We start from the raw sequence: 22,271 nt of genomic DNA, 5'->3' as shown, positions 1-22,271 counted from the left end.
TACCTCCCCCTACCCTCCCATACCTTCCTCTACCTTCCCCTACCTTCCTCTACCTTCCTCTACCTTCCCCTACCTTCCCCTACCCTCCCATACCTTCCCCTACCCTCCCCTACCCTCCCATACCTTCCTCTACCCTCCCATACCTTCCTCTACCTTCCCCTACCCTCCCATACCTTCCTCTACCCTCCCATACCTTCCTCTACCCTCCCATACCTTCCTCTACCTTCCCCTACCCTCCCCATACCTTCCCCTACCTTCCTCTACCTTCCCCTACCCTCCCATACCTTCCTCTACCTTCCCCTACCCTCCCATACCTTCATCTACCCTCCCATACCTTCATCTACCTCCCCATACCCTCCCATACCTTCCGCTACCCTCCCATACCTTCCTCTACCCTCCCATCCCAGATGAAGGTAAGGGACTACCTTCATCTACCTTCCTATACTTTCCCATACCTTCCCCTACCCTCCCATACCCTCCCCATACCTTCCCCTACCTTCCTCTACCTTCCCCTACCCTCCCATACCTTCCCCTACCCTCCCCTACCCTCCCATACCTTCCTCTACCCTCCCATACCTTCCTCTACCTTCCCCTACCCTCCCATACCTTCATCTACCCTCCCATACCTTCCTCTACCTCCCCATACCCTCCCATACCTTCCGCTACCCTCCCATACCTTCCTCTACCCTCCCATCCCAGATGAAGGTAAGGGACTACCTTCATCTACCTTCCTATACTTTCCCATACCTTCCCCTACCCTCCCATACCCTCCCCATACCTTCCCCTACCTTCCTCTACCTTCCCCTACCCTCCCATACCTTCCTCTACCTCCCCATACCTTCCTCTACCTTCCTCTACCTTCCCCTACCCTCCCATACATTCATCTACCCTCCCATACCTTCCTCTACCTTCCCCTACCCTCCCATACCTTCCCCTACCCTCCCATACCTTCCTCTACCCTCCCATACCTTCCTCTACCCTCCCATCCCAGATGAAGGTAAGGGACTACCTTCATCTACCTTCCTATACTTTCCCATACCTTCCTCTACCCTCCCATACCTTCATCTACCCTCCCATACCTTCCTCTACCTCCCCCTACCCTCCCATACCTTCCCCTACACTCCCATACCTTCCCCTACACTCCCATACCTTCCTCTACCCTCCCATACCCTCCCATACCTTCATCTACCCTCCCATACCTTCCTCTACCTCCCCCTACCCTCCCATACCTTCCTCTACCCTCCCATACCCTCCGATACCCTCCCATACCTCCCCCTACCCTCCCATACCCTCCCATACCCTCCCATACCTTCCCCTACCTTCCCTACCTTCCCGTACCCTCCCATACCTTCCCCTACACTCCCATACCTTCCTCTACCCTCCCATACCTTCCCCTACCCCCCCCTACTCTCCCATACCTTCCTCTACCTTCCCCTACCTTCCTCTACCCTCCCATACCTTCCCCTACCTTCCCCTACCCTCACATACCTTCCCATACCTTCCCCTACCTTCCTCTACCTTCCTCTACCTTCCTCTACCCTCCCATACCTGCAGTCCTCTGCAGTTTCCTCTTCCCTGTAGTCTTCCCCCTGCAGCCTCCTCCTTATCCCTCTCCTGCCCTCCCCTTCCTTCCTCTACTTTCCTCTACCCTCCCCTGCAGCCTCCTCCTCTACCTTCCCCTATCCTCGTCTATCCTCCTTTACCTCCCCTGCAGCCTATTCAGCCTCCTCTGGGTTGACCCAGAATAAAGGAGTGCAGATCAGGTGTCACTTTATTAATAACTCCAGTCTCCAGTTTCACTTCATACTGGACACTGCCTCACTGTCCCGCCTCCCTCACTGCCAAGTGAAAATAAATCACATACTGTATGAACACACACACACACACAGTCCATGTGAAAGTTCATGTGTCCATCACCTGCTCTCTGCTTTGCTGGAGGAGGTGATAAAGGCCAGCCGCTGCTCAGAGCAGGAGCTCAGTCCAAAGGTGGTTCCTTAAGACGTGTTCTTCAAAAATTCTTATTTACAAAAGTTACAGTTCTTTAGGGAACCAAAAGTGGTGCTTTAACAGCATTGTTCAAAGAAACAGTTGTAGAACCTATTAAAAGGTTCTTCACACACATAGGAAATGCTCTTTAAGGAACCCTCCATTGAACAATTCTTTAAAGAAACCCAAACTGATTCGTATTTATTTTTGCCCCCCGGCTTCTATGATATGATAAGAAACATGTATTAAATGGTTACTTAAGGAACCGAAAGTGGTTCTTCTATGGCATCACCAGAAACACATCTTCACATCTAACGTATTCTAATGTACGGTTCTTCATCTGTAACTTTAAGGTTCTGTAGAGAACCAACCACAGTTCTTCTATGGCATCATCAGAAACATTTATAGTACTTTTTAAAAGGTTCTTCACACCTGATGGTTCTTTTATCTCTTACATTGTTCAAAGAAAATGTTCTTCAAAGATCATCACCATCCACTGAAAGGTTCTTTAAGGAACCCGTTTTTTGGCACCCCGGTGTTTAAGAGTGTCTGTGTCGCTGTGATGCCACTTACTAGGCCTGAGCCAAAGGGACCCGAGCCAAATGTGACACTGTACTGTACCGCAGTCAGAGAGCAAGCCACAAAGACCTGGGCTGCGTTGCTTTTGGCGTCCAGACGAGCCTTTATTTTTAGTGAGGGTCAAAGTCCTCTTCAGAACTTAATATGGCAATGGAATCCCATCACCTCCCTCTCCAGCTCGACCACATCTCTCTCTCTGAGGGAAGGTGTCCATGTCCCTCTTACTACTCTTCCAACAGGTGCTGTCAGAACCGGCCCGCCCTCCCCGACCTAGCCCGCCTCTGTCCCGCCAAGTCAATCAGTCATTGGTCGGCTTCGCTCCAATTTCTTCACTGCCTATGAAACTCCAACTTTACTCCAACAGGGTGGTCTCCTAGAGCTGAACCCGCCCCCGCAAGCCCCCAGCAAGTGTTGGAGTGTATGTTCCCATTTAAAAGGAGGTGCGAACGGTCAGTCCTGCTCTTCTCCGGGTGGCAGGCAGACAAACTGGACCTTGTTCCTAATTGTTTACGTAACCCACCGTTAGGAACAAAGTAAAAAAAACAACAAAAAAAACAAACCAACAACAACAAGGACGTAAAGTTGACTTTTTGCAACCATCGGGGAACATGAAGTGGGGCTGGGGGCTTGCAGCGGTTCTTCTGGCCTTTGGAATTCTATCCTGGGGGGATAGGGGCCTAGAGATCCCAGAGTACGACGGCAAGGACCGCGTCCATGTGCTGACCAACAAGAACTACAAGACCATTATGAAAAAGTATGACGTCATGGTGATCTACTACCACAAGGCCGTCGGGCAGAACCGCATGGCCAAGAAGCAGTTTGAAGTGGAAGAGCTTGCTTTGGAGGTGTGTTCACTGACTCGCTTGCCAGACCTGGTGGTGGAAAGGTGGAAAGGTCCGGTGCGAGGACATTGTTAGGGGTTGGTAAGCATGTGAGGAGCAGAAGATGCAAGAGTGTGTTGAATGGTGAAGTTCCAGGGTGGACTGGATTGGCCCTAAAAGGTCAGTAGGTGTTGTGTATCAGGAAAGAGCTGCTTGAGATTTCAGAGGTTGAAACACCAATCTTGGATTCTGTCCATGGTCAATGGTGGAGTGGTGAGGCCTCAGATGGGGCATGCCACACATTCTTAAGGATGAAATAAGACCTAGCTGGTTTCATGAGAAGCTTGTCTATGAGACTTGCCAGGCAGGATGCCAGTCGAGTCAAGGGTTACTGGTGATGAGGCGCAAAGTGGAGAGATTCGCTTGGTCTTGTTCACTGGCATGAGGAACTATTAGCTAAACTGAACCTGCTGCAGATCTTCTCGAAGACTTGATAAGGAACGAATGATTGCTAAAGCAGTGTGTTCCTACAACAGCATGTGTTTAACCCTGCAGAAGGTGAAGGTATCACTGGCAGTAACAAAATGGTTTTTCACTCAAAGCTCATTATTATCCCAATACAGACTGTAAAATGTTATGATACATAATTAAATATGTAATAAATTATGCGACTAGCTAACACTGTACTGCCCTGGTAAAGCTATTGAGCCATGACAAGGTAGTCGTCGATGAACAGGCTGCTTATTAGTTCATTATGAAACAGTAGCTAGAGTGAATTCACGTCTTTCCACAGGCCCCCTAGTGGCAGTTCTGCCACCGGACTGGAAATCTTTGTTCTACTGGTTGAATATGTGGTTACTGGTGTAAGATCTTCTTTGTGACAACATTGTATATTTTCCTGGATAGAAAATTAGCATTGTGTGTGCTGAAGGTGGTAGTAACTCCAGGCTCCTGCAGATGGTGCTGCATGAGGATGGCTTAGAATATGTGCAGGGTGAGTGACAGGATTCATAGATTGAGATGTAGGGGTCGTCAAGCAGATACAGTTACTGATTGGCTAAAAGCAGTGACTGCATTTGGGCGTGGCTAAAGGCCACAGTGTGAAGGAAGTAGCTCAGGAATCTGCAGGTGTGTGGAAGCTTACGGTCATACTGGTCTACCAGCAGTGGCAGAAATCCCTACAGCCTGCAGGGAGTTAATTGATTTGACGTTACTCCCTCTAGGTACCGCTTAATAATATGGCACTAATTAGTTGGGATGATAAGGTAATAAACACTTAATTTTGTGTAATACATTAAAACTGTACAGTAGAACTAACTGAGCTATGAGTTGTGTGGGTGAGCCAGGCTCAACGCAGCAGCTCTATACACAATAATGGGCCTGTAGGTGAAAGTCAGGTTAATCCTCATGGGCACGCTGGTTGTTGATGTTTCCAAGCTGATGTCCACAGCAGAAGTGTCCTCTTACAGCCAGCCAGCCGTAATAAGTCACCTCAGCAAATAGCCCTGGACAGCTGTACGCTAACACAGAGAGCACTCTGGGGAGAGGCGGACAAGCAGGAGTCGTAGCTCACCCCTTCCTCCTCTTCACCCTTCCTCACCCTAATTTCCTAAACTTGGCTGGGGTAAAAGCCATGAATCACCATCGCTGTGTGTGTGTGTGTGAGTGTGTGTGTGTTTTTTAATAACCTATCGATTTGACTCACTTCCACTCGGAGTCTGAGATGGGAGCGTGTAGCGAAGCACTGCTGCTAAGAGCTCCTGCACTGTTCCAACTGATGGCCTGCAGGAAGCTGGCAAACCTGCTATTGACTTTAAAGAGCCTGAAAGGAGCCTCAAAACGCTTAATAGCCTTGAGCAGCTGCGCCAAAAACAGTTGAAGCGGTGCTAGATTTAGGATGGAAATGATCTAGGCACGTTTAACATGGCCAGAAGTTTGCATGATGCCTGGGCAGGGCACCCATATGTGATTGTTGAGGGACTGCAGGCTCAACCAGAAAGGTAAAAGCACTATTTCTGTAAGGAGGCGGGTGCTGAGTGAGTGGATTCAATTCTGATTGGATATAATGGCCATTTTTGATGGGACACGGGTCCCTCCTGGGCATGAACCTCCCGCCACACACAAACTAACACAGGCCACCCTTTTCATCACCTGATCCAACCAAATGCAAGGAGCCCTGAACACCCTCTTCCCAAACACAGCACATGCATCTTATGCACACAAAAATGAATGCATCACTACAGTATACAAGTATTTAAGTGTAATAATAAAAATAATATAATAATTTCAAGCAACTTGGTTGGAGATCTATCCTGTTTATGCTTGAATCCGTTCATCAGCTGAACTGCTGTCTAGATCAGAAGTGTAGGTAGATGAGAGAGTATCATTTTTATATTATTTATATTACTATATACTTTTATTATTTATGATAACATATTTTATGATAACATTTTATAGGTTTCTAGTGGCCGGTCCAAACAGCTGATCTGCTCCTTCCATCAAGGGCAGTACCCACCTCACCCCCTTAACCCCTCATCACACACTAAGGTGTATTACTCAGTAACTACAGGGGCGTCTGTACACACTGGTGATGATACAGGTTTATAATAATACTTTTGGACCACCGACAGACCATAGGCTGATTAAGGGGTTAAAGAAGGCTTTGCCCTTCCTTAAATGCTGTTGATCGAGCCTGGTCAGCTGACAAACTCCCTAAAGCTAAAGCTTCCTTTTCAAAGTCATGCAGTGATGGGAGCGGTCTGCTGTAAAGCTAATACTCATCAGCTGGAATCTTGTAAATATTAAGTTCTAAAAAATAGTTTGTCTTTAGTCCAGACTGGAACGTTCCCGCCTCCTGTCGTGTATCCAGTTTCCAGTCTATGCTTTAGACCTAACCACATGTTCGTTGGATCTACATTAGTTAAACACTCCTACACCAATTACAGATCAGTATTTAGTGACAGTCCGTACCAATTCAGGCCAAATCAGTGCTGGTTGAGGGCCCCCTGGTGGTCAGGGCCACTGGGCACGTGCCCAGTATGCCTGGTCGGTAATCCGTCCCTGCATTTCCCCCATAAACCTACACCTAAATCTCCTATGATGACAAAGGTGACTAAGTAAAATCATGTTTTTTACTTGAGAGCTGAACAAAATGGTAGTAAATACAGCTGCAAGTCTTTGCACATCTGGATTTGACCAGCTTATTCCATTCTTCATGGCAACGGGTTTAGGTCCAGGCGTTGGCGTGCCCGTGTTTGCTTCGGGTCATTGCCGTTTTGAGGGGTGAACTGTCCCACCAGTTTCAGTTTGGAGGTGGTTTTCTTTGGGTTCCTGTCTTTGGCTGCATTCGCCTAGCTCACTGTAGTTACCGTAGCATGGTGCTGCCACCACCACCACCATGTATCACAGTAGGGTGGTATTAGCCAGGTGATGTGCATGGCCTGTCTTTCACCAGACTAGTCCCTTTTCAGAGCTGTTTAGCCAAAAGTAACCAGACTAATCTTATGCCTTTTACTCCACAGTGGCTTTCGTCTTGCCACTCTACCATTAATGCTTGATTTATGTATTCCTTCTAGAGACGGGTATCCATCTAGCACATTCTTCCATCTCTGAAGCCCAAAGATGTAACGAGTATACTGCCATTAGCTTAGCGCCAACAGACTACTAGAATCCTATTAGGGTGCTATCAGAAATTAGCGTTATAATGGAATAGATGTGCTTGGTTTGCCCTTTATTTAGGCTTAGAAATTTAAATTAGACATTTTAATTCAAAATAGCTGATTAAAAAAACTAATGTATAAAAAATACAGTCTTAAACAGTAATAAAAAAGCCATGACTGAGGTAAATGATGGCACATCACAATATAATATGAAGGGATAAAAGTGAAGCGAATTCTGTAAAAGGTTTTGGCACCATGAATAAAACTGGATTCTCTATGATTAGGAAATGCAGTGTAATGAACATCAATGGCTCAAGCTTGATAAGGACCACTATTACAAGTCAACATGCACGTGAAGTGTGATGGCAAGTGTCTGATAAGTGCTTTCTGAATGAACCAGGTGTCCAGTGGGCCATTGTTTTCTCTCACAGTTTTGAGAGTTATGGCCCAAACTGACAGTTTAAGCTACAGTAGGAAGCGTTTATCGCTGGCATTCATGCAGGTAGTGTTCTCCTGGCATTCACCAGGCACTGATTCGTCTGTCAGACTGACGGTTGGTGGTGTGTGGTTGATTAGATTAGATGCTCTACAGTCCAACGATGGTGTTCTGTACACCACTCCAGCCAAAGCTTAGCATTGTGCATGGTGACCCTAGGCTTGGGTATGGTGCTCAGCCTTGGAAATTCAGGGAAAGGAGTGAAGTAATGATGTGAGATAGCTGATATACTTGTTTTAAATGATTTTATCAATTAAATGTGTCTAATGAATCCACAGACTGGTCATTTTGCAGGTTTTAAGCAGACTTTCTTGACAAAAGCTGGATTAGTTATTATCTACCCAAAGAAATAAGACCATTTTAGTGGATAATATCACTTAAAACAAATAAACATTAAAAATTAATTTTATAGTATTTCTACAATAATCTTAGTTTGGGAAATAGTACATATTTACTGTATATTTAAGAGCATTTCCCCTGCTAAGGCAACCTTCTTCAGTGTGTGTAGGTTTATATAAAAACTCTGATTCCTAGAAACACTCATTTGGGCCTGTGATTGGTCAAGTAGCTAATATTTCAATGTGCATATCAATGACCGTATTCCAAAGGCCAATATCATGAGAACCATCAAAAAACAGAAATTGCAGTATGCTATCTCAAAAACCTTGGATCTCCATTTTTGCTGTTATTTTTTTCATTTTTCTCCATAATGTGAATCTGGCAGTCGTTCTTTATACTGTATCAGAATTTGTTGCATTCGATGAATGGACCAATAGAAATGCTCCATTATGACCTGGAATATATATATTTACATTAACTCCCATTGAAAGCAGTTTTTCTCCTCCTGTAAAGCTGCAGTTTTAGAGGGACTGGATTTCTGTGATGATCTATGATAGATATTAATGTCCAAGTCTAAAGATCTCTGCTCTCTGTAATGATTAACACGATGCTAACACCGCCGCCCTTTGAGAAACTGAGCCCAGATTAGTAACAGATGACAGCGAGTGTAATTGAGTCCTAATCCAGCCTCTCCCACAATTCTGGAGAATGAACAGATCTGTTACAGCTCTGGAATTTGTGAATGTAGGGCATCTGAATATCTGTGACTCTGTAGACCATAGCAGACCATGTTTCTGACCTTATCTACAATCAGAGGCGCCACAACACCACCGTCTCCATTCCAGCGCAGTAAACATTGATCCCAGTGGTGCTACATATGCTTATACACCAAATGTCCAAATGTTTGTGGACACCCCTTCTGCTTTAAGCTGCACCCAGGAGTAGAACGACTTGAACCTGTGGACAAAAGTATTGGGACACCTACTTATTCACTGTTTCTTCTGAAATCAAGGCTATTAAAAAGAGCTAATCCTGATTCTGTTGAAGAAGACTTTCTACTAGATTTTAGTAGAGCATTGCTGTGAGGATTTGATTGCATTCAGCGACAAGAGCAGGATGTGAGGTCAGGATGCCAATAGGCTCATGTTTATCAGGAAGGCCATCCTGAGAACCAGCAACACAGTCATGGCTCATGGAGGCAAAGAGGTCCCAACTCTTTTCAGGACTTAGAGGATGAGCTGTTAATGTTAGTCTTGGTGCCAGATGCCACAGGACACCTTCAGAAGTCTTGTGGAGGCCATGCCTGTCTTGGTGTCACAAGGGGGCCTACACCTATGATGGAGCACCATATAATAGCTTTAGAATGAGTTGGGTTGGCAGAACCCAAAAAGTACTGAATGGATCTCCACCACCATCATTCCAGAGAACACAGTTCTTCCACTGCTCAACAGCTCCTAAATGCTGGGGGGCTTTATACCCCTCTAGCCCACGTCTGGCATTAGGCAGCATGGAGCCAATAGGGTCATGATGTTGATCTGCTCCAGAGAGTCCTATTCTATTGGCAGTACTTCTTCTCTACAGGGACTAGACAAGCTGTGTGTTCTTATCTGTGTCAACAAGGCAACTTAAATGGACGGATTTGCATTTGTTAGAAGGGGTGTCCACAAATATTTGGACATATATCTGTAGTGAAAAGTTAAAGCCTGTTATGAGTGGGCTAGTCGTTACTAGCACATTTCCGGCTTCCTGCTCATCCCTGCAACGCTCTGCCCTGCCAGTGAGCTCCCCTGAAGCTTTGAAAGAGCGCAGCACTGCAGAACAGCCCCGGATCCTGTTCAGCCGTCATGAAATACTGTTTTCTGGCCTTTGCGCTCAGCTGATATGGAAATAAAAACCTTGAACCGCCGCTTCGCTCCTGTGGAGATAAAACTGCCGCCTGAAGGAACGGAGCAGCGTTTGGATATTGACTTCCGCGCTCCCTGCTTCTCAGAGCCTGATCTCCAGCAAGGCTGAGAGTTCTTATTGTGGAGGACCTCCTCATCAGAGTGTCTGAAACTACCATAGAGCAAATCCCTTAAGCTATCGCCGCCCTGTCATGGTAACCGTAACGTCATTGTGAAGTCGTGCCGAAGCTCTCGTGTGCTGATGTCCTCGCTGCGAGGCGACTGTATTAGCAATCCGCTTTCCGGCAGTCTCTTTATTAGCTGCCATGACACAGCAGAACAGAGAGACAGCGGAGAACAATCGATGAAAGCTGATTTCCAAATGCAAAAGGGTTGGAGTGAAGACCGCCAAAATCAGCGGGAGGAGGAGGGGGGTGGACAGCGCAACCATCAACCATTGACCTTAGACGTCTATAGTGCAACAGTCTATAGTCTATAGTTGGGCCTCTGGCTAAAGAGGAGTTCCTGCATTGGTGAATGTAGGGCATCTAAACATCTGTGACTCAGTAGACCATAGTAGACCGTGTTTCTGACCTCATCTACAATCAAAGAAGCCACATCACCACTGTGTCCATTCCAGTCCTGATACCAGTACAGTAGCCCAAAGATGTTAGAGTATACTGCCATTAGCTTAGCGCCAACAGACTACTACAATCCTATTAGGATGCTATCAGAAATTAGCATTATAATGTAATAGATGTGCTTCATTGACCTTTATTTAGGCTTAGAAATTTACAGAGGAAGAATCTTTATGTTCAAAATAGCTGAAAAAACGATGTATAAAAATACAATCATCATACAATCATCAGCGCTGATACAAGTGCAGTAAACATTGATCCCAGTGGTGCTACATATGCTTATACACCATATGTCTAAATGTTTGTGGACACCCCTTCTACTTTAAGCTGCACCCAGGAGTAGAACAGGCTATTAAAAGAGCTGATCCTGCTTTTGTTGGAGTAACTGTCTCTACTATCCAGAAAAGAAGACTACTAGATGAAGACCGCTGAAATCAGCGGGAGGAGGAGGGGGGTGGACAGCGCAACCATCAACCATTGACCTTAGACGTCTATAGTGCACAGTCTATAGTCTATAGCTGGGCCTCTGGCTAAAGAGGAGTTTCAACAGTTGTTCAGAGTGGTTCAGAGGGGGTTTGGTGTGAAATGCTACATTGTAGAGAGACGGACTGATGTAGGATTGTTCAGAGTGGTCTGAACGTCTGAAGCTTTGCCTCTGAAAGCCCCCTCATAGAAAATTATTACACCTAATGATTCAAAACACCTTCATTCAGCGCCTGCTGCTCAAAACATTGTTTTACGATAGTTTTCTTTAAAGCATGCATGACGGAGGGATACATGCAGAGCCGTGTGCACCAGAATAGTCCCACAAAAAGGCTTAGGCCCTATTTTAGCGATCTTTAGGCACGCAGTCAACCGTGCAGCCTGATTTAGGGCGTGTGTGTATTTAGGGCAGTATGTATTTTCTATGGTAACGACGGGAAAAGTATGGCTTGCTTGGCCTGAAATGCCCAACAGTCAACATGTGCTGAGTCTCTTAATTAATAATCATGGGTGTGTTTGTTTTGGGCGTAATGTGCAAAATAAACCAATCAGCGTGTCTCTCGCCGTTCCCTTTAAGAGCCAGATGTGGTCTGACTGACCTTGGTGGGTTGCTATTTCAGTAGTGTAAAGCGGGGGGGGGGGGGGGGGTTACTAATCTTGTGTAATCACCAAGCTGCACTCCTCAGACCACTCGGAGAACCACCTGGGCGTGATCTTAATATTCTAATGAGCATGCATGGCTACCAGCCCTCTTTTGTTTATGTTACCATGGCAACGCACACAGCCCTGAGACAGAGAAGTTGTGTTTTTAAGCTTTTTACTTTTCATTCATACGAGACTAAGCTCACATCTCTAGGGGTAGAGGGTAGAGGAGAAGAGACCAAAACACTGGAAACTGAAGGTCAGATCAAAACCTCAGAACACTTTGAAGCTCAATAATGCACAAATCTTCCAGCTGGTTCTGGCTACTGCACTGATTGGCTCCTTTTGTTGTAAGGCGGGACTTTAGCCGTAAACAGACGCCATGCTGAGCATTATGAGAACTCGTATTTCAACCAGTGGACGCTCTTCATCCTTATAAGTCTGTGGTATAGCTTTAGCTTTAGCTCTTCATGCTACTCAAATGTAAAAGAGAGGCCAGAGCCATGTAAGCCTTGTGATTGGTCAGGGCTATGCTGATGTAAACTGACCCTGACCCACTTTTAGAACCGCCCATTCCACATGGAAAGGAGAGCATCAGACTTTGGGTAGATCTTCATAAGACATACTTTACACTGGGGGCCCTGAGGAGCCAGATTTGCTCCATTAGAAAGAAGACTCAGATTTAGGCTCCCAGGGGCTTTAAGAAAATGGCTACATTTGTGATGTAGACATGGCGGCAGACACCTGGTTCAGTTCACTACCAATGTAAGAAAGTCTGTAAGCTTCTCTACAATGAGCCACAATTTCATTCAAACCCCAACTCCTTAAAAATCAGATGGACACGTCCTTTCGTTAGCCTTTTCCCACCATGCTGTTAGCCGGAGTCTTAACGTTAGATAATTAAATGCAACAGTGACGTCTTTGGGAAATACTGCTGGCTGGACCCTCAAACCTGTAACCAGGCCCACCCCCACCACACTCAGTCAGGATTGGCAACTTTAACAAGGCCCTTAAAATGAAATTCTGGCTGTGCCACCGGTCTGAATCACTGTGGGAGTATGTATTAGAGAGGTGGTGAAGGCCACAGATTCTGTCATTTTAAAGGTTTGTTCTCTTCCTCCCGGGACTCTGATGTGAAGGACAGATTAATATCGGCACAATAGAAGCTGTGGAATTTTAAAGGAGTTAATAAAATGTCCTTTTCTGAGGATGTGATTACAGCTCTGAAAATCGCAGCATGTTTGGCCTTCAGACACCAGCTTTTCTGCTTCAAACAGAAGGAAAACCTCTACAAATGTTCCTATATAGCCCGAAGAGGAGTTTCACTATTGTTATGAGTGAAAGAACCTATAGAACAGTTCTTTATTAAGAGTCTATCAGCCTTAACTCAAGCTTGTAAGTAAGGGCAGTACAGGGGACATATGGCATTGTCTGCATGTAAATCTGAAGATATCCCAGATTACTCAACGGTTCTGAGTTAGGTGAATATTTGTGATCATTTCTCAGGTCTTTGAGTTGAATTAACCTATAATAAGTGAGTTAAGTCGGTTGCCTTTGGGAAATGGCAGTGTGCAGTGCAACCTCTGAGTAAAACTCCCACCTTTCCCATTGGCTCCTGGACATGTCATTCTCCTACGACTCCCCGTCAGTGTGTGGTCGTTCCGCCTAGGCTACAGTCTTCGGTATTTAGTTATATCGTATATTGAACTTGACTGAGCTGTGCTGCTGAGCGTGACTGGATTTTACTGAAGTGTAGAATTCATATTTAACATTTCATCCAAGATGATATGTGAGAACCTCTTGTTTCAGAAGTTGTCTTTATTGTTTTAACTGTAATTAATAGATCATTCTAAATGCTCACTGCTTTTATATAATCCTGACTTGAACAGTAATGTGAAGAGTTTAATTAACTGAATTATTTAAGTTTAATATTTAAGCCAGTAATTAGCACGAGTGAATAAAAGTCATGTTAGAAGGTCGAAGTGGAAACTACTTGTACTTTACTGTCAAACTAACTTGCAGAGATGAATCCAAAACCAGGCTAACTGAATTCAACTTAAAACTTTAAGGCAGCTTTTTAACTTAGGTTTTTGAGTTAAAGCTGATATTTGGTGTGGCGCAACAGATAACACCACTACCTGCCACTGAGCTACCACACCATGCGGGAGACTGGGGTTCGATTCCCGGTCTGGGTGGCTATGCTGCGCTACACCAATAAGAGTCCTTGGGCAAGACTCCTAACACTACACTGACCCACCTTTGTAATACGAGTAACTTTGTAAGTCGCTCTGGATAAGAGCGTCTGCTAAATGCCGTAAATGTAAAATTTATTACAGAGTAGAACACAAAATATGAAATACTATAAAGCTGAATGTCTCTGATGTTCTGTTGTGAATGCGTATGTGAGGTATACACTCCATTTATCCCAAAAAACAGACAGATTTAATTCATTTAATAGATTGAGGTGTATTTTCAGACATTCTGATCTGGTGTATATTAAACATAAAGATGCTACAAAAGGCTTCTTTTGAGTTCTTCTTTGAGTGATTGCATAGAAGAACCACCTTTGGCTCCATAAAGAACCATGATTGTCAGATATCTGTGAGTGTGACGACCTTTAAAAGACCCCAAAAAAGCCTCTCTTTTGATGTACAGGTTCTTTATCTATTTAATGGTAAATCTCTGTTACAAAAATGGTTCTTTGTGGAACCAAAAGTGGTTATTTTGTAGCACTTTTATTGTTTTTGAGTGTATCCAGTGTATCCAGTTACTGACATACAACAAAATCAATTCATTTAATGTCAACATATTTTAGTTTGTCAGTCAAAAAATGATCAATTTTTCATAGTTGTTGTTTGCTTTTTGAGTCTTAGTTACAGCGTATGTGTTAGAACAGCGTATGAAACTACCTCCACCATGTTTGGAGGCTGTACTGCAGCCTGGCTAGTAGAGATGTAAAATTCAGGTGCAGAATCCAAAAATCCACCCCAGGATTTTCTTCCAACTGTTCCAACAGCTGTTCTGCTGCTGCTCAATTTTCCATCGCTGCTGGCTAGCTCTAACTGAGCTGTTGATCTGCTTCAAAGCAGTGCTCTATTGCGCCACCAAGAGAAGGCTCAAATAATACTGGTTCTGGAGAAATCTGGTTCAAATTCACGGGGGCTTTGGGAATATGAAACATGACTGAAAGCTTGCCTTGTTTCCGCACTCTTCAGTATTCACATCCCGGCCTCGCTCTGAACCTGTCAAATGCAAGTGAAGTGCCTACTTGGCCAGAGGCAGAGCTACTGTATGTGTGCGGTGCAGTATGGCAGGTGATTAGCCCCGACACTCAGCTGGGTAGCGGAGTGTAAACATCGGCAGAGTGTTCGGCTAAAGGTGCAGACTATATATAGCTGGAAACTTCTACACCTTCGTCCTATTTACAACTGCTTCTGCTCCTGAAATGATTTAGGCAGACAAATAAAAAGCAGTCCTAAATAGATCTGCATCTTCTTGGGTCATTAATTCAATGAAATCCGATTAATTAGGTATGTGTGTGTTTGTGTTTATTATAGAATACATCAAATATACTCAATTAATTGTCCTGTGCCAACCTTGATCTCAGTTCCCATAAAAAGGGCCACAGCCATTCAGAAGATAAAGCTCGGCCTTATCTCGGAGCTGGATCATTGCTCAGGAGGACAGATCCTTGATAATAATAAATAATTCATAAGGACTGTAACGTGCAATTATGGAACTTCCCTGAGTAATACATCAAGTAGATGTATAATAGATGTAGGCCTGTGCAATTTAATACATTAGAACATTAAACCTTTTGGCCCTGATGATGTCATCTCTTGAAAGTCACCGAGAACGTGACTAGGCAAGAGCTTTCAAAGGATTGCTGGATAACTTGGCTCTTGAATTGTCTGAGAGGCTCCTGGGGATATAAATACGCTCACTGATGGAACAATGCTGTTGAGGTTTACTGGGGGAAACTAAGAAACCCTGCTGGGTCGCCTCGAGTGGAGGCATACAGGTCCTGCATGGCATCCTGCGGCCCATTTGCCCACAGATGTTGCGACTGGGCCTATAGATCCGGCACACTCGCGGGTTGCTAAAGCTGGCGTCCCAGCAGGTCCCATAGATGCTCAATTGACAAATCAGAGAAATCTGGCGACCAGGCAGGCCAAGGAAGTGTTGGAATTTTGTGGAGACATTCCTGGGAAAGCCTTGTGGCCTTGCGTTGTGTCCACATTATTATAAACATCTGTTGTTTTAATGGGACTCTGTTGAGGGCAGTTTCCTAACTTTGCCTGGTGTGAAGTCCAACGTTCAAAAGTAGGAGGTCTAAAGGCACAACTCGCAGTTTCTTGTCTCTGAACTAAAATGTTTCAAAGAAAATTTTGGGTAATTTGCAGAAAAGTTCTCCTGCCACCAAACCCCAAGCTTTCCATGCCTCAGTGTGATGAATGGACCTCTCTCCCACAATCCCACAGCACTGCCTGAGGAGACAGGACAGCCTGGCCTGCTGTACATGTCAGCGAATTTCAAGAGCTGCCAAAATACTTCTGCCTGCCAGAATAGCTCCCGCTGGCTATGGCCTGGTGGCTGCCTGTTAGCAGCTAATTTTAGCATCCATTACCACCTCTCCCAAGCCCCTGACATTCAGTGTCCCCTCTGCTATGGCCAACCACGTCTTCAGCGAGGTCCAGGAGCAGCTCGCTCTTTCTGGCGATGCTTGTTCTTTTACAGGCCCTATGGTTTGGCTAGCTCTGCCCCCTGCTGGGAGTTGCTTAAAAACAATTAGGGCCTGGAACTGAAGAACCCTGTTCTACATTAATAGGCATTAGTGGTCTGTAGACACTCTGTAGTCCTGACATGCCCTGAATCAGGAACTCTTTGTGAGGAAATGCATAGCGTGTCACGTTTCAGCATAAACAGAAACCTTTTCCAAATGTTTGTGGACACCCCTTTTAGTGAATGTATTCAGCTACTTTAAGCTGCACCCATTGCTGCTGCCACAAATATGCGAATGCACACACAGTTTGTCTAGTCCCTGTAGAGAAGAAGTACTGCCAATAGAATAGGACTCTCTGGAGCAGATCAACATCATGACCCTATTGGCACCATGCTGCCTAATGCCAGGCGTGGACTAGAGGGGTATAAAGCCCCCCAGAATTGAGGAGCTGTGGAGCAGTGGAAGAACTGTGTTCTCTGGAATGATGGTGGTGGAGCTCCATCCAGTACTTTTGGGATGAGGTGGTGGGGTGGTGATCATCATCTAACATCATGACCTCACTAACGCTCTCGTCACTGAGTGCAATCAATCAAATTCTCACAGCAATGCTCCTCCAAAATCTAGTAAAAAGTCTTCTTCTCTGGACAGTAGAGAGTAGAGATAGTTACTCTAACAAAAGCAGGAGAAGCTCTTTTTAATACCCTTGATTTCAGAAGAAACATTGAATGAGCAGGTGTCCCAATACTTTTGTCCATTTAGTGTATTGGAAAATACCTATGTGCTATGAATGTGATGGTGTGTGTGTGTGTGTGTGTGTGTGTGTGTGTGTGAAGATTATTACGTAATCAAGGCCGAGCAGGCTTCACTCCACCTCTCCTTTGCGAATTTAGAACTTGAGAATCCAGCGTGACGTCTAGATGTTCCCTGAGAAGGTCTGAAACCGTGAGGAGCACACTCACAGGTGTGTGTATCTGTGTGTGAGTGATGATTAATACATGTTCTGCCCCCAGTGTCACAGACGGCAGTATTAATATATCTTATTCATGTATGAAAATGTCAAAGAAATGCAGGGGAGCAAAGTGGCGTATGAAATATTTACAGAGGAGCATTTAGGGGCACTACCTCAACCTTCTGAACTCTTACACAACATCATACATACAGCACCTAAGGCCCATATCATTAAAAACAATAAATAACATAATAAATCTTTACATCAACTAAAAACGTCCTTCACAATCACTATATGCTATATGGACAAAAGTATTGGGACGTCTGCTCATTCACTGTTTCTTCTGAAATCATGGGTATTAAAAGAGCTGATCCTGCTTTCGTTGGGGTAACTGTTTCTACTGTCAATCATTAAGCAGCATGGCACCAATAGGTTTACTATTATCTGCTCCAGAGAGTCTTATTCTATTGGCAGTACTTCTTCCTGTGCTTCTACTGGTTTTTGCACATCTGTCAGCAATGGGTGAAACCTTAGCATACATAAGAGCCCATAACAGCCCATAAGAGCCTAGAAGAGCCTAGAAGATCCCATAACAGCCGATAAGATCCCATAACAGCCGATAAGATCCCATAACAGCCCATAAGATCCCATAACAGCCCATAACAGGCAAATAGCAAAGTACTTTTGTAAGTCACTCTGGATAAGAGCGTCTGCTAAATGCCTTAAATGTAAATGTAACAGCTCATAAGATCCCATAACAGCCTATAAGAGTCCATAACAGCCTATAACAGCCAATAAGGGCCCATAATATCCCATAACAGCTCATAACAGCTCATAACAGCCTATAAGAGCTAAAATTCATTGTGGTGATGAGTTGGAGGTTGAGGTCAAGCCAACACTGGGTTTTTCTGACGTCAAACTGACGTCAGGTCCCTGCTGGGTTCAAACTGGGCCTGGGTCTCACTGCGTCTGTGTTCCCGTCACAGTGTGATCGTTCATCTTTCACGGGTTTTGTCTGTTGTGTCGTTCCCCAAGAGGGGCTCATGTGTTTATTTCTAGGCAGACCCTAAATCTTTCATAGACACCCAGAGCAGTGTTATGTAATCCTGTTTGTGGACTGCGCATGGCGTCTACCTCACAGCTCCTCATTTATTAATAGCTGAGAAGAACTGGGAAGCTCTATAAGAGCTCCTGTGTCATAGATGTACAGTGGCACCTACAACCGTCAGGGTGCTGATGTGGAAAAGGACAGCTGCAGTCACATGTGGAGACACAGGAGTCATAGAAGAGAGCAGAACTAAGCAAGAACTCTTTGCCCCCTCTTACCTGAGACATGGCCGATCAGTCCGGACAGGTTTGGTGTCCAAAGGTGGCTTCTTTATTCTCGTACTGGTGCTACCAAGCAGGCTAACAGGGGGAGCTTATGAAACTAGAAACAGACGTTAAAAAAAGGGAGAAATCCAAACCAAGCGGTGCAAGACAAAGAGATTCAGCCCATCCAGGAAGCTGAACAGACTGAAAACAGGCAAAAACACCTGAGGGGAACAAAAAGAGGGCGGAGCCACAGATTAAACACAGGTGGGACCAGTCACAAAGAGGAAGAGCTTGGACAACATACTAGGATGATGGGACACCAGGAATGAGACATCAAGGCCTTGTTCCATTACTCGCACTTGCACCCTTGCACCCCTTGTTTGCACATGCCCACTAGGTGTGCAGGGGTGTCCCATTTCTTTACATTTCTCCAATAAAGGTGCTCACAAGCTCCGCCAATGAGTACTTGATGCCCCTCCCGTAAACCTGCATCAGATGACACTTCTGGAAAGGAAATTACCCATAATCCACTGTCACCCATAACCAACCGAAGTGTCCCAATTCTGCTCCAAACTCACACACCCCCCACCAAGCATGAGAATTGGGACAAGGCCCAAGAGTGTGTCCCAGTTGCTTACTAATGACTAATACTAGCTAGTTTGAGTATGTAGCGTAGCTAAAAGCTGAGTATACTCAAATACCCACAATGCATACTGGTCAGTTTTTCAGTGTGGTTACAATGAACACTATTGTCCCTTAATGCAGTGCGAAATGAAAAGGGAGGAGCTACTCACATCTGAAACAGTTGTTAGAAAAAATGGTGGATAGCGATGCAGGTAACGGCGACGGCGTCTAAAGAACTTGCAGTGATGTATGGTTGCATAGCAACACTTCATCACTTCCTGTTAGTAGAAAAGGGATCCGTATGTTAATATTTAGCATACTAGTAGTGTAGTGTGTAGTATGCTATTGGGACACAGCCAAAAAAACAGATGCATAACGAACCACTTTTTGCTGCATAAAGAAACTTATATGGGTTCTTTAAAGAACCATGTTTGGCAAATAGATGAATGCCAAAGTGCATTACCTTCTTAAAGTAATCCACATGATGTAAAAGCTCCAAGAAAACTCTTGGGAATACTTCAGCAACCCTGGTCAGAATATCTCGCTGTGCTACTGTAAACAGTCAAGTGACCCTCCTGGGGGAACCCTGCAGAGGGTGCTGTAAGGTCAATTAGTCCCAAATGAAATTTACAACACATTTACCAATATTTTGGCCCACGTAGGTTCTCTGGGGTTTGGACAGTGAATAAAACGGCCTGGCAAGCTGGTCAAACTGGTCACCTTAATTGGAGAAATGTAAAGAAATGGGACACTCCTGCACACCTAGTGGGCATCTGCAAACAAGGGGTGCAAGGGTGCGAGGGTGCAATTGCAAGTAATGGGACAAGGCCTTGATGTCTCATTCCTGGTGTCCCACCATCCTAGTATGTTGTCCAAGCTCTACCTCTTTGTGACTGGTCTCACCTGTGTTTAATCTGTGGCTCCGCCCTCTTTTTGTTCCCCTCAGGTCTTTTTGCTTGTTTTAAGTAACTGGTCAAGCTGCTTGACCAGCTTAGGGTATGTTTTTTCGTTTGAGTTTGATGATGGTTTAGCTGGTCTACAAGCATGCTGGTCAAAAACAATAGCCAAGCTGGTTGACCAGCATCACTAAGTTGTTCGACCAGCATGGCCAGCAAGACCACAATAAAATGCAGCATCCAGATCTGCTTAACCAGCTGGTTTAGCAGTACAGGATGTGTTTTTGCCATTGAAGACCAGCTTGGACCATCTGAAGCCAGCTACCAGCCAAAGCTGGTCATGAGCTGGATTTTCTGGCAGGCTTCCTGTAGCTGCTGCCCAGGTCATCAGATTCAGACCCCTGACTCTGGTCTACAAAGTCAAGACTGGACCAGCCAGCCCCTCCGCCATCCTTTAAGATCCACGGAAGACGAGCGTCCAGACTTTTTCTGTCCTGCACCGAAGTGGTGGAACGAACTTCATGGTGGAGTCCAGCGCTCGCTGTTCCCAAACCCAGACTGAAGACCCTCCTCTTCAGAGTGTGGAGGATTGTGTCTCCAGACTGAATTCTGCATTTAGTAGAGTCTAAGATTAGAGGGACCTTCTGGATTCTAGCTGATACAAATAGGCTAATGGTATTTTCTGAGAGACAGTGAAGCTCTGGAGAAGAACGTCTGCTAAATGTCTTCAATGTAAATATAAATAAATATGGAGCTATATATAAAAATATAAAAAATGGGGTTCTGGCTAGAGCAGTAATTATGATAAATTTGTATCCAAAGTCCCTGATTATGACCTCTATCATATCCTCGACTGGGTGGATTCTCCCCCTCTCTTCTTCTTATTACGATACTATTTAATATATTTTATATATAACCTTATCGTACATAAGAGCCCATAACAGCCGATAACAGCCTAAATTAGCTCATAAGAGGCCATAACAGCCCATAACAGCCCATATAAGCCCAATACAACCCATATAAGCCCATAAGAGCCCATAAGAGCTGATACTAGCCCGTAACAGCCCATAACTGCCCATAACAGCCCATATAGGCCCAATACAACCCATATAAGCCCATAAGAGTCCATAAGAGCCCATAAGAGCCCATAAGAGTCCATAAGAGTATACAGTAAAAGAAGAAACCCCTCTGTAATGGATGGGCTTGTTGATGCTATCAGTTCATCCTGTTTCTGCCCGTGGTCAGACGCGAGAGAAAGCTGACTGGCTGTGCAAAGTCATATTTCCCAGTTGTGAGAAAATTGAGTTTGGAAGAAGTTCGATCAAGCCTTAATTAACTCATTAACTCATTTGGCCTCCTCTCTTTCCTGGAACAGCTCGGATATTTGCAGGATACATCAAACAGCCGTTCTCACAACTCTCACAACAGCAGGAGCGCTGCTCTCGCATTAGTGCTGCATCAAAACCCGAGCGAGACGCACCTCCCCGTTTCAGCAGGGGTTCAACACGAAGCCGTAGCCAGGAACTGCCGAAGCAGTTAAAGGGGAAGTCCATCAATGTTTCAAAGTTTCGGAATAAGTCTGAGACGTAAACAGTCACTCAGAGTGAGTTTGGTGTGAAATGCTTTGCTGTAGAGAAACTGACTGACTATTTCTTCATAATGGTGGCGATAGGAACCAGGCGTCGCCATGACTAAAACCCAGATGTATCACATAACGCACACCGACGCTAAAAGGGAGGATAAAGGCTAGCCTTTAATCTTCTTCTGAGCTCAACACACTTGGAGGGGAATGCTAACTGCTAATTCTGTTAGGTCAGCTAACAGACGCCCGCTGGCTTGCATCGCCCACACTGGGTGATGGGGGGAGAGGGAGGACCGTTATACTTCTTACCCACCCAGTTCACACTAGCCTCCACGCTAGAAAAGACAAAAGTATTGGGACACCTGCTCGTTCATTGCTTCTTCTAAAATCAAGGCTATTAAAAAGAGCTGATCCTGTCTCTACTGTCCAGAGAAGAAGACTTTCTACTAGATTTTGAAGGAGCATTGCTGTGAGGATTTGATTGACTGCATTCAGTGACGAGAGCTTTATTGAGGTCAGGGTGTTGGATGATGATCACCACCCCACCACCTTATCCCCAACTCGTCCTAAACAAAAGTACTGCATGGAGCTCCTCCACCATCATTCCAGAGAACACAGTTCTTCCACTGCTCCACAGCTCAATGCTGGGGGGCTTTA

The 22,271-nt window shown here is 45.0% G+C and overlaps 1 protein-coding gene across 1 annotated transcript in view; it reads left to right on the top strand.

Moving 5' to 3' along the window:
• Positions 1-3,173: 3,173 nt before the first annotated feature.
• Positions 3,174-22,271, top strand: part of casq1b (calsequestrin 1b) — a 33,275-nt gene continuing 14,177 nt past the window's right edge. The window contains exon 1 of the mRNA XM_072670077.1: positions 3,174-3,410. Coding sequence (XP_072526178.1) covers positions 3,174-3,410 — 237 coding nt within the window. The remainder of the gene's footprint in view (positions 3,411-22,271) is intronic.

This window comes from Salminus brasiliensis, chromosome 24 (genome assembly GCF_030463535.1).
Source record: "Salminus brasiliensis chromosome 24, fSalBra1.hap2, whole genome shotgun sequence".
NCBI lineage: Eukaryota > Metazoa > Chordata > Actinopteri > Characiformes > Bryconidae > Salminus > Salminus brasiliensis.
Note: the sequence above shows the minus strand (reverse complement) of the source record. Positions and strands in the feature narration are given on the sequence as shown.